Genomic DNA, 17,424 nt, shown 5'->3' with positions numbered 1-17,424 from the left:
GATGGGGAGGGGGGTATAGCAGGGTAGGGGTACAGGACAGTAAAGTGCTGCTTGTGGGAGAATACATGAATGAGATGGAGAGAGGGTAAGGCAGCTACATGCAGTCAATGTCTTAGATGGAAGGCATGTGGGAGGGGGAGCTGAGTAGTGGAAAAAGAGAGAAGTAAAAATAGTTATGGAGTACTGGTGGAATAGAGGGCTGTGTAGCACTGGATGGGAACAGGGAAGAGTCTAGACGTGTAAGGACAATGACTAATAATGGTTGAGGCCAGGAGCGTAATGGTAATGTAGGATATGTTGCTAGGAGAGCTTCCACCTTTGCAGTTCAGAAAAGCTAGTGTTGGTAGGAAGGATCCAGATGGCAGAGGGTGTCAAGCAGTCACTCAAATGAAGAACATTGTGTTGTGTGGCATGCTCACCAATGGGGTGGTCCAAACTGTCTCTTGGCCATAGTTTGTCAGTGGCCATTCACATGAACATATAGCTTGTTGCTTATCATAGCCACATAGAATGAAGCACAGCTGTCACAGCTTAGCTTATAGACCACTACATTGGTTTCACAAGTAGCCCTGCCTTTGATGGGATAGGTAATTGTTGCGTCTGGTATGGAGCAGTTGATTGTGGGAGGATATATAAGATATGTCTTGCATCTAGTTCTATTACAGGGAGATGAGCCATGAGGAAAGGCTTTGGGAGCAGGGATTGTGTAGTAATGGATGAAGATATTGTGTAGGTTCTATGGGCAAGGGAATGCTGTTGTGGGAAGGGTGCAAAGGATAGCAGGCAAAATACTTCTCATTGAAGGGCCCAACAAAGGGTAGTCGAATCCCTGGCGGAAGATGTAACTCAGTTGCTGCAGTTCTTTGTAGTACTGAGTCATGAGGGTAATGCTCCTCTGTGGCTGAACCATAGGACTTTGGGAGGTGGTGGCTAACTGGAAAGATAAAGGATGGGAGACTTGTTTTGTACGATTTTGGCAGGGTAATTACAGTCTGTGAAGACCTCAGAGGGAGCCTTGGTATATTTCGATAGGGATTGCTTGTCACTTCACATACAACGAACACAGGTGGCTATGCTGTATGAGAGGGACTTCTTGGTATCAAATGTGTGGAGCTAGTTGGCATATAAGCTTGCACTGCTGTGGTGGGTGTGGTCTTTGTGTCTATCTTGGCAATAATAATGTGTTTACTGTGCTGTTCATAGTAGCTTATCTGCATTCCTATTTTCTTATTCATTATTAAACTTACTTCCAAATTATCCCTGTTTGATTCTGTATTTATAACACTCTATTCATCCGACCAGAAGTCCTGTTCCTCCTGCCACTGAATTTCACTAACTCTCATTGTATCTAACTTTTAACTTATCCATTTCCCTTTTAAAATTTTCTAATCTACCTGCCCAATTAAAGGATCTGATACTCCATTCTCTGATCTGTAGAATGCTAGTTTTGTTTCTCTTGATAACAACAGCCTCCTTAGTAGTCCCTGCCCGGAGATCCAAATGGGGGACATGTTACCTAGAAAAAATTTTACACAAGAGGATTCCATCATCATTTAACCATACAGTAGATCTGCATGCACCCAAGAAAAATTACAGTTGTAATTTCCCCATGCTTTCAGCCATTTGCAGTATCAGCATAGCAAGGGCATTTTGATTGATGTTGCTAGGCCTGATCATTCAATTCTCCAGACTGTTGCCCCTGCAACTACTGAAAAGGCTGCTGCCCCTCTTCAGGAACCACACATTTATTCTGTCAAGAGATACCACTCCATTGCAGTTACACCTACAGTACAGCTATCTGTATTGGTGAGGCATGCAAGCCTCTCCACCAACAGCAAAGTCTGTGGTTAAGGAATCTATTATAGATGATAGAAGAGGGACTAACTCAGCTGCAAATCCAATATAGATTCTGACCGGGATCTCATCGTGATCTGGAGCTTTTTTAAATTTTAATGATTTCAGCTGTTTCTCAATACCTCTGGCACTAATAATGATTTCACTCATCTTTTCAGTAGTACAAGGATAAAATTGGGGCAGTACTCCTGGGTTTCCCTTTGTAAAGGAATATTTGAAAACAGAGTTAAACATTTCAGCTTTTGCTTTGCTACCTTCAGTTTCAGTTCCTGTCTCATTCATTAAGGCCTGGACAATATCTTTGCTGCCACTAACAGCCTTAACATAAATATTTTGATCGTCAAGAGTTGAACACTTGGAAATATTTCAGGACTTTGAATGTGGTCAGGAGCCAGAATTTTTGAGTCATTTTCAGTGACTGATTCACTTGCAGCCATATAAACTTTACTGTTATTTAACTGTTTACATGCATCTGTGAGTTTTAGGGATGTTTGCTGCATTGTATTATTTCAATTTTGGGATTAATTTGTTTGGTATTGGTAGCAATAAACCCGGTGGTAATGACCTTTAGAATCTGTTGTGAATATTAGGGAGAATTGGTGCTGTTGATCTCTTAAAATTTTATTTCTGGTTCCTTGTGAATTCATGCACTTATTTTGTACTTGCCACTCTCTGTAATATTCTGCTAGCACTGCACAACTATATTTTGCTTTGTTATATTCAATATTAGCCAATAGCGCTACTGCAGAGGTAACACCAGTTCCCACCAGATCACCAAAGTTAAGCTTGTTGGACTTGGCTAGCACTTGGATGGGTGACTGTCTGGGTCTACTAAGTGTTGCTGGCAAGTGGGATGTACTCAGCCCTTGTGAGTACTTGATTGAGAAGTAGTGACACCAGTCATGAAAACTGAAAACATTAAAGAGAGCAGTGGGTAGACCACATGCCCCTCCATATCCACATCTGCGGACACTTGAGAGCTGAGGACAGGACAGCAGATGGTTGGTACTATCGGTCCTTCATGACCTGTTTGGACAGTATTTTTTTGTGTTTTGTGTTGAATATTGTACAGTTGATTTACTACCTTGATGTGAGGCCACTGTCCACATTTACTTGTGTTTGCATTTAGAATAAACTTCTGGTTAAAATTCTAAACAACATTGTTTACTCAACATCATTATCGTATGAAACCCATTTCATATATTTATGCATCCATTTAATTATTGCTCTCTTCTTGTTTTACTTCAAGAATATTCCTACTAGTAAAAGGGCTACAGGATTTTATGATTTTGGCTTAAAAGCAATAGTATATGACTGACCCCTACTGATTTCAGTGACCCATACTGAAATATTAGGTCTTGCATTCTCCATAGCATTCTGTTTCTCCACTCACAGTTGAGTTGTGACTAGTAAAGGCAAAGACTTGTCCTGTTGCAGGACAGAAGATATTTGTAACTTGAATAATTACTCACCTGAATTAGATGTATAGGTACTACGGAAAATGTTCAAAAATATTAGGAAAAGTAATAATAACAGCAAAACATGCAGAATGATAAATACATGTGTAATTCAACAAATAAAGTGATAGCCTTGTGGAGTATTAAAAACAGGAACTGGTGAAAGAAGAGCATCAGGTACAAATATAACACTGTCAGTAGAAAACAGAAAAGTAAGAAACCCCTACAAACAATCAACACATTGAACAACTTTTACTCACTTGTTGCAGATAATATGGTAGAATGGAACATAAATAAGCATACCCAATCCAATTAATATCAAATAAGTACTTATAGCAGGTCAATGTACATCAGCACTGTCACACAAAAGGAAGCATCAAAAGCAATAAAAAGGCTTAAAGGAAGTATGCAAAGAAAGTTAATTTTCCAATGCAGTCATCACTCAAATTAGCAGTTACATGTAGAGCAAATATTGCTGGACTCAAGTATTTGAGAAGATCTATAATGTGTAAATACCAGCTCAGAGTCTGAGCAGTGTTCAAAAAATGGCTCAAATGGCTCTAAGCACTATGGGACTTAACATCATCAGAGGTCATCAGTCCCCTAGATTTAGAACTTTGTAAACCTAACGACATCACACACATCCATGCATGAGGCAGGATTCTAACATGCGACCAAAGCAGCAGTGTGGTTCTGGACTGAAGCACCTAGAACTGCTCAGCCACAGCTGCTGGCTGATCAATGTTAACACCCAGTAATTGTGAATGATCAGTTTTACATCATTATTAAAATTACTACATTAAAATTATGTTACTTATGTCAGTGGTTACAATTAATGTTTCCATTGCTGTCAAATGGGAACTAAGAAGGTTCCATTACTTATAGGTTAAATCTGTGCCAGTACATAGTATCAATTATTTATGCTTGACAGTCATGAAATGCCAAAATTTCAGCAGCTGAATAAAAACTTCCATAGTCATAAATGGAATATGTCACCCTATAAACAATACTTAAAATACATACAACAAACCTTTCATCAGAACTTTTAGGAAATGCATTTTCACAGCAGTTAATAGGTGGGCAGTGGCACCATAAAAGTTTAGTGATTTATAAAATTTTAATTTTAAGTTAGTGAAATATAGCTTACAACTGTGTGAAATAATTTTGCTTCAAATAGCTAATATTTTTCCTTGTATGTTATAACATGTATAGACAAAATTCTGAGTGTATTTCATTTACTTACTATCTCCAATTATAGGTCCAACTTGAAGCCCATGTTTCTGTGACTGTTTCTCTGAAGAATCCCTGAAAATAAACATGCATTGTTTTATTTACAATAAAGGGAACACCACACATGCCAAGAGTATTCTCTTCTAGTGCCAAAGTACAACTTCTTGAAATGTTATCTTGTTTTACCTGCATTAAACATGATATCACTGTATAATTTCAACAAAAAAATTTAAACAATTTCATATCAATAAATAACTACTTAAAATCTATGGAGATGACATGCTAACAGATCATCAGTATAATTATGGGAAATAGTTTACTCACTCTTATGCCAAGTACCTCATGGAGTCATTAGAGGGAGCATCAGTGTCTTAACCATTTTGGACACAATATTACATTTAGCATCAGGGCTCAGAAAGAAGCTAAACTTATAAAGTTTCCACAAAAACTGAATAAATTTTCACTGATAATTTTCATCTGGTTTTTTCTGAACTTTGTGCAAACTTTCCAATGTTGTCCACCATCTTTGCTAAATATTGTCATGTAGAAGAAGGTTTAATTAGATGAATGATGAACACAAACTTCAATTAACAAAGGTTTATTCAGCACTTGCACATACAAGAGTGCAGAGTAAACTGCCTGCAGCTAGAACCCATGTGGTGTCTATACAGTTACAGAACATTCCAGTGATTCTTGACATTTGTGGATACTTCTAGAATGTACTCAAACCGAATATAGAAATTAAAATTTTACTGTTCACATGAGTTTTGAACTCCCAACCCTCCACACAACAGTCTTGTATCATTGCCACTGCACCACAGTTACTGTGCTACTCAGCTTCCTGTGTGACATTGTTCCCTCCTTAAGAGAACAGGGTCTCAGCGTTACATCCTCCTAGTCCAGGAACAAGTCATCGGTCGCGCATACTCCGACTCCCGATGACTGATGTTTGCCCTTGTGGTGGTCTTCTTAGACCTTCCTATGCTGCTACAATCTCCATCACCTTTCTGCTTGTTGTCTGTCACTGGAGCTTTGAATTTACACTGAGTTGTTGGATCCTTAAAGGGCTTCATTTGAAGGACGTGGATCGTATCTCTAATCTTTCATCGTTTTGTGTCAGTGTCGAAATCTTCAACTTCATAAGTAACATCAGACCGTTGTTTTACAACCTTATAAGGTCCAAAGTAGTGCCTGAGGAGCTCCTCAGGGAGACCAATCTTCCGAACAGGAGTGAAGATCCAGACGAGATCACCAGGCTGGTAGACAACAGGGCGAGGCTCACATCATACCTTCAGTGATCGTTTTCTTAAGCCTGCACCATGCAGAGTTGAGCTAACTGCCAAGCTTCCTCAGCTCTGGTTAACACCTGGCCAATGCAGTCATCATCCACATCATCAGGATGTAACAGAATCACAGTGTCCATCGTCATAGTCTCCTCACACCCATACACCAGGAAAAATGAAAGGTAGAACCTCATCAGAGTTGCTCTGCTCAACACTGACAAACATTGATAGCATGCCAGCTAGGGTCTTATTAAGGCATTCAGTAAGCACGCTAGTTTGCAGATGGTAGGCAGTCATTGTGTGACAAGTAATGTTTCACCAACTGTTTATCTCTGTCGTAAGATTCAATTGAAAAACTTTCCCTTGATCTGTAATGACCTTGTGGCACAGTGTTTTAATACAATGTCTTCCATGATGAATTTGGCTACCTTGAATGCTACAGCTGTTTTCACAGCTTTTTTAATGGCATTGCTTGTTAGTTAATCAGTGCAAACAATAATCCATCTATTGCCACTAGCAGACACTGGGAATTGTCTGAGGAGGTCAATCCCAACATGCTGGAAAGGCGCTTCAGCTTGTGGAATTGTTATGAGTCAGACAGATGGTTTCTGAGGAACTGCTTTTCTCCTCTAGCACTCTCAATGATGCAACACATAGTGACAGACACTCCTAAATAAAACTGGCCACAAAAATCTCTTGTGGATCCTATATAATGTCTTAATAAATCCTAAATGTCCAGCCTCAGGTGTGTCTTGGAATTTTTGTAGAACATCTGAGTGCACTGCTTTCCAAACAAAGTTTTTCTTGCAAAGTAATCCATTAACTACCTCAGATTGTCCTTTCACATCCTCTGTCCAATTTAGGGCAAGCATAATTTGAGATATCATTGGTGTCCTTCTGCTCAGCAGAGAGATCCTGGAGTGCAGTGCCACAGTCCCTATCTTCATCAAAGTCTTGATGGTCTCGCACAGTGTTTCTTGAGAGACAGTCAGAATCTTGGTGTTTTCTTCCACATTTGTACACTATTGTAATGTCATACTCTTGCAGACATAGTGTCCACTTGGTGAGTCATCCTGTTGCATCCTTAAGACCTGTCAACCAACAAAGTGGATGATGGTTTGCAACAACTATGAATGGCCTTCCATAGAGATACTGTCGAAATTTGCACATGGCCCCGATCACAGCAAGACATTCTCTTTCTGTAGTCGAGTAGTTTCTCTCATCTTTTGTAAGTGTCTTAGAAGCATAGGCTATAACCCTCTCTTTTCCATCCAAAATTTGCATTGATTCCTTTCGCACTGGCATCTGCGTGTAGTTCTGTAGGTGCTCTCTCATCATACAGACCAAATACACAGTCAGTCATCAGAACTTTTTGCAGCACATCAAAAGAATCTTGTTGGGCACCACCCCAGATAAATTTAGCATCAGCTTTTAACAACTCTTGGAGTGGCCTGGCTTTTATACAAAAGTCTTTGATAAAATGACGGCAATAAGAACATAATCCTAAGAAGCTTCTCACATCTCTAATACTTTTAGGAATAGGAAATTCTGTTTTAGATCTCACCTTTTCTGGCTCTGGGTGCACACCTTTGTTTGACACAAGGTGTCCAAGTAGTTTGATTTCTTTTGCTCCAAAGAGACACTTTCTTGCATTAACTTTCAGTCCACCTTGTTGGAGACACTTAAGAATGGTCCTCAGTCTTTTTACGTGTTCAGCAAATTTCTCTGAGAACACTATAATGTCATCTAAATAACAAAGACACATCGTCCACTACAGGTGACTTAGAAGATTATCCATGACCCGTTCAAAAGTTGCTGGTGCATTACACAAACCAAACAGCATTACCTTAAACTCATACAGGCCCTCAGGGGTGACGAATGTAGTTTTCTCATGATCAGCCTCATCCACTTCTATTTACCAGCATCCTGAATACATTTCCTTGGTTGAGAAAAACATACTAATTTGGCACATTTTCCACAACAAAAATTGTTGTTGAATACAGTTTTAGTGATAAACTTTGCTAGATGGTTTGTAAAATGTGTAAATGTATACAAAGTTTTGTGACACTATTATTTTCAATTATAAGTCTAACAGTGAATTCAAACAGTGTCATCTAATACCTTCCTTGTTATAACTTCATATACTGTATAGCAGCTGCCCCAGCATTGGTGCAGAGTCAGTAGATCTCTGGGGCAGTTTTATTTCCATCTGTGGGAGTTTGCTGTTAGTACTTTTTAACTTATGTGGTGATGATACATTACATTATTAAACTGAATTGTTTTCATGGACAAAAACTTACATTTATATTTTGTACGTGCATTGGAAATCCTTTATGCTACACCTTTCTGGTTTATTAATTACAGCAAAGAGATTTTCATATACACATTGTACAAATAATAATCAGTCATACCAGCCATATTACTTTCTCTAACAATTTCATGTTAACCGTAAGCAAATGTAAAATTGTTGACTTTATTTTTATACATAATACCATTTGAAACAGATTGATACATTGTGCACTGCAATGTAGTCCAGTGTAATTTGTGTGTGTGTGTGTGTGTGTGTGTGTGTGTGTGTGTGTGTGTGTGTGTGTGTGTGTGTGTGTGTGTGTAGTATGGGAAGTGTATCAGTGACATGACAAGAATGAAGAGGGTAAAAGTATTTTGTGATGAGATTATATTACAGTACCCATGAATTATTTTCTAAAAAATGTTTTTCCTTTCTCATTTAAAATGACATGTCTGATAACATTTTGTGGATGATCTATGTAGGAGTAAATAAACAACTATTTGTCTCCACATACCACCCTTGGTTCGAGAATCATAAAAGAAGGTTGTATACATGGAAGACTCCTGGGGATACTAGAAGGAACCAGGTGTGGACTCTGACCGCAATCTATTGGTTATGAGCTTTAGATTAAAACTAAAGAACTGCAAAAAGATGTGTATTTAAGGAGATGGGACCTGGATAAACTGACTAAACCAGAGGTTGTACAGAGTTGCAGGGAGAGCATAAGGGAACAATTGACAGAAATGGGGGAAAGAAATACAGTAGAAGAAGAATGGGTAGCTCTGAGGGATGAAGTAGTGAAGGCAGCAGAGGATCAAGTAGGTAAAAAGATGAGGGCTAGTAGAAATCCTTGGGTAACAGAAGAAATATTGAATTTAATTGATGAAAGGAGAAAATATAAAAATGCAGTAAATGAAGCAGGCAAAAAGGAATACAAACATCTCAAAAATTAGATCAACAAGAAGTGCAAAATGGCTAAGCAGGGATGGCTAGAGGACAAATGTAAAGATGTAGAGCACATATCACTAGGGGTAAGATAGGTACTGCCTACAGGAAAATTAAAGAGACCTTTCGAGGGAAGAGAACCACTTGTATGAATATCAAGAGCTCAGATGGAAACTCAGTTCTAAGCAAAGAAGGGAAAACAGAAAGGTGGAAGGATTATATAGAGGGTCTATACAAGGGCGATGTACTTGAGGACAATATGGAAGAGGACGTTGATGAAGATGAAATGGGAGATACGATACTGCATGAAGAGTTTGACAGAGCACTGAAAGACCTGAGTTGAAACAAGGCCCCCAGAGTAGACAACATTCCATTGAAACTACTGATGGCCTTAGGAGAGCCAGTCCTGACAAAACTCTACCATATGGTGAGCAAGATGTATGAGGCAGGCTAAATACCCTCATAGATCAAGAAGAATATAAAAATTCCAATCCCAAAGAAAGCAGGTGTTGATAGATGTGAAAATTATCAAACTATCAGTTTAATAAGTCACAGCTGCAAAATACTAACACAAATTCTTTACAGATGAATGGAACAACTAGTAGAAGCCGACTTCAGGGAAGATCAGTTTGGAGTCTGTAGAAATATTGGAACATGTGAGGCAATACTGACCTTATGACTTATATTAGAAGAAAGATTAAGGAAATTCAAACCTTTGTTTCTAGCAATTGTAGACTTAGGGAAAGCTTTTGACAATGTTGTCTGGAACACTCTCTTTCAAATTCTAAAGGTGACAGGGATAAAATACAGGGAGCGAAAGGCTATTTACAATTTGTACAGAAACCAAATGGCAGTTATAAGAGTCAAGGGGCATGAAAGGGAAACAGTGGTTGTTAAGGGAGTGAGACAGGGTTGTAGCCTCTCCCCAATGTTATTCAATCTGTATGTTGAGCAAGCAGTAAAGGAAACAAAAGAAAAATCTGGAGTATGTATTAAAATCCATGGAGAAGAAATAAAAACTTTGAGATTCACCGATGACATTGTAATTCTGTCAGAGACAGCAAAGGACTTGGAAGAGCAGTTGAACAGAATGGATAGTGTCTTGAAAGGAGGATATAAGATGAACATCAACAAAAGCAAAACTAATATAATGGAATGCAGTCAAATTAAGTCGGGTGATGCTGAGGGAATTAGATTAGGAAATGAGACACTTAAAGTAGTAAAGGAGTTTTGCTATTTGGGGAGCAAAATAACTGATGTTGGTCGAAGTAGAGAGGATATAAAATGTAGACTGGGCATGGCAAGGAAGCGTTTCTGAAGAAGAGTAATTTGTTAACATTGCGTATAGATTTAAGTATCAGGAAGTCATTTCTGAAAGTATTTGTATGGAGCGTAGTCATGTATGGAAGTGAAACATGGATGATAACTAGTTTGGACAAGAAGAGAATAGAAGCTTTCAAAATGTGGTGCTACAGAAGAATCCTGAAGATTGGATGGGTAGATCACATAACTAATGAGTAGGTATTGAATAGAATTGGGGAGAGAGGACTTTGTGGCACAACTTGACAAAAAGAAGGGACCGGTTGGTATGACATGTTCTGAGGCATCAAGGGATCACAAATTTAGCATTGGAAGGCAGTGTGGAGAATAAAAATCATAGAGAGAGACCAAGAGATGAACAAACTAAGCAGATTCAGAAGGATGCAGGTTGCAATAAGCACTGGGAGATGAAGAAGTTTGCGCAGGATAGGGTAGCATGGAGAGCTGCATCAAACCAGTCTCAGGACTGAAGACCACAACAACAACAACCACCCATAGCAACAGTTTGTTATCCTCCCTATCCACCCCAGCATGCCCAACAAAGTCATCAGACCCTACCCCCGTCATCAATCTGTTATTTTGCTGCATGGATCAGTTCCTTGTGACCACCTTCGCAGATCCTAAAAGTGAAGTTCAAATCTCGACTAACTTATCAAGATTCAATAGGTTAATCCAGTAAATTAGTGACAAACCCTTTTCTCGAGCTGTGAAGCATAATTCTGACAAATCAATAAATATGTGAAAGTACAATAAGTGAACGACAACTTACCGCGTTTCCTTAACTGTTGTTAAAACAGATTTTGGAGAGCGTAACAGAGAGGAAGCTCCACGTATTTTGAGGGAACCAACTGCTAGGAGAAAAGCGTTCATATTTATTGTTGATTGAGGTGTCAGATTCATTGACCTGAAATTTTAAAAATGGGTACATTTATACATATTTATACTCAGATAGCATAACATATCACTTATCCTTGACAAACCAGTCAAGTCATTGTCATATATTATGGCATACACTAAATTAAGCAGTCAATATTATTTGTGAAAGTTGTTATTATTTAGAATCTTCCTGAATTTTACTGAACTTGGCATAAACAGATATCTTCCTACAAAAAATGGAAGAAATATAAAAATAACAGTAAACTACAATTACAAAACTTGGCAAGTGCAAGTAGGATTCATGCTTTGAAGGTTCCGCACAAATTTAATTATGTAATACAAGATAATAATAATAATTTCATATGATTCAATGGCCTGGTGCAATTATCGAGCTAGAGTAACAGGACTTACAGTTTACTGTAGATACTGGTGACTCCCCACTTCATTGAGAGGTGAAGGTTAGCTTAAAATGAGGACAGAAAAGTCTATGGTCTGAGTGAGATTCAATCCCATGCCCTCTCAGTTCCCACAGGCATGCAATACCAGTAGACCAGCTGGCTCGACATGTATATACACACTTCATGTAAAGGTTTTGATGAGTCTGCAAGTATCAAAACATGTGACATCTATCGCACATCATTTGACTGCCTTTAGTTTGTAGCTTATATTATTTACTCTGCCAAGAGACCATAAACCTTAGCACTTAACATAAATTTCAACTTAATACCTCTATCTAATCCTGAGATAAAAGGGGTCTTGTACTGACAGCTGTATCTTTTTGGTTGGATTAACAGCTTAACTTTTGTACACCACCAAGTGATCATAGACCTTAGCACTTGACAAAAATTTTAGTCTGCTACCTCTACCTGTTCCTGAGGAAAGGGGTGCTTATCAGACGGGCAGCAAGACAGACAAAATATTGCAATTTTTTTATTTGTTATAATTACAAATTAACAGTTCTCAGACTTGTTTCTTTATTTTTATTGTGAGACCTTGCCTCTTGTCAAATTTTGTGATTGCGGGTCAAAGAGAAGAACACTATAGGGCTAGGTGAGTGAGTTTGCAAGTATCAAAATATGTGACCTAACTGAATGGATCTTTTGACCTGACTTAGAAGCTTAAATGTTTTACACCATCAATGGACCGCAGATCTGTAATGTCATAAATTTCAACTTGGTACCTCTACCCCTCCCTGAGAAAAAGGGGTCTTCATAGTCGGAGAGGCAGACAGACAGATAGACTTAAAAGAAAGTGATCGTATAATGGGTCCATTTTGATTGAGTGAGGTATGGAACCCTGTAAAATTTCATGTGCCCTCAATTTAGTGGTTTTCTAAGCACATATCAGTACATTACACACAGCGTTATTCAAAATACATTTAATACATAAATTATTAAATATGCTTTTGTAGCTGATATATATGTAGGTTACAATCTCTCTGAAAGTTTATGATTATTTTGTATGTTTCGCATTTTATGATATGACCATAGTGGTGATGCTGTTGTGAAATTGAGGTTTCAGGATGTTTATAATCTTGAATAAGATTTACTGGTTACCATAGCACACACACAAAAAGAATATGGTATTTAAAGTATCTTCTTAAGATGAGTTGTATGGGCAAGTTGGGAGGTCTCTAAAACCTATCCTATGAAGGGGATTGAGAAAGTTAATGTGATAAAAAGGAATCCATTCCACTGATGTTAGAGATTGTGTACTGCATCTCCAATCCAAAAAACATGAACTTCTAGGGAGAACTGGTTGCACGTTATGGTATTCATACCCTCTCCATCATCAAAATCTACATGGCTACCTTTGCAGTTCACATTCAAGTGTTTAGCAGACCGCTTTCCATGTGTTTTATATCCTAGCTTCATGTTCAATAATGCATTCAGATACACTGGAATTAGGAATAAGTAAGTATATGTAATGCTTTGAATCCTTTTTGATGAGAATCACATAATCCTTTTCTTATGGAAGGCCTGAAATTATGGTATATTGAGTAAGTTTACCAAAGTTTTTCACTTTTGCAGCTCAACCAATATCTGCAATATCTGAATTTGTCCATAACACGAACATAATATATATATATATATATATATATATATATATATATATATATATATATATATATATATATATATATATATATATATATATATATATATATTACGAAGCAGCTGCCGGTTGCGAAAGCTCAAATTCTGTGTGTGTGTTTTATTCATAGTGCCTATCTACCGGCGCTTTCCCCGCTTGGTAAGTCTTGGAATCATTGTTTTTAATATATTTTTCCCATGTGGAAGTTTCTTTCTATATATATATTAAAAACAAAGATTCCAAGACTTACCAAGCGGGGAAAGCGCCAGCAGGCAGGCAAAATGAACAAAACGCACAAACACACAACAGAATTACTAGCTTTTGCAACCAATGGTTGCTTCTTCAGGAAAGAGGGAAGGAGAGGGAAAGACGAAAGGATGTGGGTTTTAAGGGAGAGGGTAAGGAGTCATTCCAATCCCGGGAGCGGAAAGACTTCCCTTAGGGGGAAAAAAGGACAGGTGTACACTCGCACACACACACATATCCATCCGCACATACACAGACACAAGCAGACATATTTAGGCAAAGAGTAAGGGCAGAGATGTCAGTTGAGGCGGCAGTACAGAGGCAAAGGAGTTGTTGAAAGACAGGTGAGGTACGAGCAGCGGCAACTTGAAATTAGCGGAGGTTGAGGCCTGGCGGATATCGAGAAGAGAGGATATACTGAAGGGCGAGTTCCCATCTCCAGAGTTCGGATAGGTTGGTGTTGGTGGGAAGTATCCAGATAACTCGGACAGTGTAACACTGTGCCAAGATGTGCTGGCCGTGCATCAAGGCATGTTTAGCCACAGGGTGATCCTCATTAACAACAAACACTGTCTGCCTGTGTCCATTCATGCGAATGGACAGTTTGTTGCTGGTCATTCCCACATAGCAAGCGTCACAGTGTAAGCAGGTCAGTTGGTAAATCACGTGGGTGATTTCACACGTGGCTCTTCCTTTGATCGTGTACACCTTCCGGGTTACAGGACTGGAGTAGGTGGTGGTGGGAGGGTGCATAGGACAGGTCTTACACCAGGGGCAGTTACAAGGGTAGGAGCCAGAGGGTAGGAAAGGTGGTTTGAGGATTTCATAGGGATGAACTAAGAGGTTACGAAGGTTAGGTGGACGGCGGAAAGACACTCTTGGTGGAGTGGGGAGGATTTCATGAAGAATGGATCTCATTTTGGGGCAGGATTTTAGGAAGTCGTATCCCTGCTGGAGAGCCACATTCAGAGTCTGATCCAGTCCCGGGAAGTATCCTGTCACAAGTGGGTCACTTTTAGGGTTCTTCTGTGAGAGGTTTTGGGTTTGAAAGGATGAGGAAGTGGCTCTGGTTATTTGCTTCTGTACTAGGTCGGGAGGGTAGTTGCGGGATGCGAAAGCTGTTTTCAGGTTGTTGGTGTAATGGTTCAGGGATTCAGGACTGGAGCAGATTCGTTTGCCACAAAGGCCTAGGCTGTAGGGAAGGGACCGTTTGATATGGAATGGGTGGCAGCTGTCATAATGGAGGTACTGTTGCTTGTTGGTGGGTTTGATGTGGACGGATGTGTGAAGCTGGCCATTGGACAGATGGAGGTCAACGTCAAGGAAAGTGGCATGGGATTTGGAGTAGGACCAGGTGAATCTGATGGAACCAAAGGAGTTGAGGTTGGAGAGGAAATTCTGGAGTTGTTCTTCACTGTGAGTCCAGATCATGAAGATGTTGTCAATAAATATGCACCAAACTTTGGGTTGGCAGACTTGCGTAACCAAGAAGGCTTCCTCTAAGCGGCCCATAAATAGGTTGGCATACGAGGGGGCCATCCTGGTACCCATGGCTGTTCCCTTTAATTGTTGGTGTGTCTGGCCTTCGACAGTGAAGAAGTTGTGGGTCAGGATGAAGCTGGCTAAGGTGACGAGGAAAGAGGTTTTAGGTAGGGTGGCAGATGATCGGCGTGAAAATAAGTGCTCCATTGCAGCGAGGCCCTGGACATGTGGGATATTTGTGTATAGGGAAGTGGCATCAATGGTTACAAGGATGGTTTCCGGGGGTAACAGACTGGGTAAGGATTCCAGGCGTTCGAGAAAGTGGTTGGTGTCTTTGATGAAGGATGGGAGACTGCATGTAATGGGTTGAAGGTGTTGATCTACGTAGGCAGAGATACCTTCTGTGGGGGCTTGGTAACCAGCTACAATGGGGCAGCCGGGATGTTTGGGTTTGTGAATTTTAGGAAGTAGGTAGAAGGTAGGAGTGTGAGGTGTCGGTGGGGTCAGGAGTATGATGGAGTCAGGTGAAAGGTTTTGTAGGGGGCCTAAGGTTCTGAAGATTCCTTGAAGCTCCGCCTGGACATCAGGAATGGTATTACCTTGGCAAACTTGGTATGTAGAGTTGTCTGAAAGCTGACGCAGTCCCTCAGCCACATGCTCCTGACAATCAAGTACCACGGTCGTGGAACCCTTGTCAGCCGGAAGAATGATGATGGATCAGTGAGCTTTCAGATCACGGATAGCCTGGGCTTTGGCTGTGGTGATGTTGGGAGTAGGATTAAGGTTTTTCAAGAAATATTGAGAGGCAAGGCTGGAAGTCAGAAATTCCTGGAAGGTTTGGAGAGGGTGATTTTGAGGAAGAGGAGGTGGGTCCCGCAGTGATGGAGGACGGAACTGTTCCAGGCAGGGTTCAATTTGGATAGTGTCTTGGGGAGTTGGATCATTAGGAGTGGGATCAGGATTATTTTTCTTCATGGCAAAGTGATATGGAAGGAGTCATTCCAATCGGGAGTGGAAAGACTTACGTTAGGGTAGAAAAAGGACAGGTGTGCACTCGCACACACACACATATCCATCTCATCTGCATATATATATATATATATATATATATATATATATATATATATATATATATATATATATATAAAACAGAAAGAAACTTCCACATGGGAAAAATATATTAAAAACAAAGATTCCAAGACTTACCAAGCGGGAAAGCGCCGGCAGACAGGCACATGAACAAAACACACAAACACACACACAGAATTCGAGCTTTCGCAACTGGCAGTTGCTTCGTCAGGAAGGAAGGAAGGAGAGGGAAAAATGAAAGGGTGTGGGTTTTAAGGGAGAGGGTATATATATATACATATATATATATATATATATATATATATATATATATATATATATATATATATATAGACAGGCACATGAACAAAACACACAAACACACACACAGAATTCGAGCTTTCGCAACTGGCAGTTGCTTCGTCAGGAAGGAAGGAAGGAGAGGGAAAAATGAAAGGGTGTGGGTTTTAAGGGAGAGGGTATATATATATATATATATATATATATATATATATATATATATATATATATATATATATATATATAAAGAATCTTCCACATGGGAAAAATATATTAAAAACAAAGATTCCAAGACTTACCAAGCGGGAAAGCGCCGGCAGACTGGAACAATGAACAAAACACACAAACACACACACAGAATTACTAGCTTTTGCAACCGATGGTTGCTTCTTCAGGAAGGAGAGGGAAAGACGAAAGGATGTGGGTTTTAAGGGAGAGGGATTGGAATGACTCCTTACTCTCTCCCTTAAAACCCACATCCTTACGTCCTTCCCTCTCCCTCCTGAAGAAGCAACCATCGGTTGCGAAAGCTAGTAATTCTGTGTGTGTGTTTGTGTGTTTTGTTCATTGTGCCTGTCTGCCGGTGCTTTCCCGCTTGGTAAGTCTTGGAATCTTTGTTTTTATATATATATATATATATATATATATATATATATATATATATATATATATATATATATATATATAAAGAAACTTCCACATGGGAAAAATATATTAAAAACAAAGATTCCAAGACTTACCAAGCGGGAAAACGCCGGCAGACAGGCACAAGAACAAAACACACAAACACACACAGAATTACTAGCTTTCACAACCGATGGTTGCTTCTTCAGGAAGGAGAGGGAAAGACAAAAGGATGTGGGTTTTAAGGGAGTGGGTAAGGAGTCATTCCAATCCCGGGAGCGGAAAGACTTCCCTTAGGGGGAAAAAAAGGACAGGTGTACACTCGCGCACACACACACACACACACACACACACG

General features: G+C 39.5%; 1 protein-coding gene across 3 annotated transcripts in view; it reads right to left on the bottom strand.

Moving 5' to 3' along the window:
* The window catches only part of LOC126272461 (uncharacterized), a 531,522-nt gene that overhangs the window by 365,690 nt on the left and 148,408 nt on the right, over window positions 1-17,424 (bottom strand). For all 3 annotated transcript variants that reach the window (XM_049975341.1, XM_049975356.1, XM_049975349.1), the window contains exons 7-8: window positions 11,149-11,283; window positions 4,555-4,616 (exon numbers count right to left, since the gene is read on the bottom strand). In XM_049975341.1, coding sequence (XP_049831298.1) covers window positions 4,555-4,616; window positions 11,149-11,283 — 197 coding nt within the window. The remainder of the gene's footprint in view (window positions 1-4,554; window positions 4,617-11,148; window positions 11,284-17,424) is intronic.

This window comes from Schistocerca gregaria, chromosome 1 (genome assembly GCF_023897955.1).
Source record: "Schistocerca gregaria isolate iqSchGreg1 chromosome 1, iqSchGreg1.2, whole genome shotgun sequence".
Classification (NCBI taxonomy): Eukaryota; Metazoa; Arthropoda; class Insecta; order Orthoptera; family Acrididae; genus Schistocerca; species Schistocerca gregaria.
This window is presented reverse-complemented; position numbering and strand designations above follow the sequence as displayed.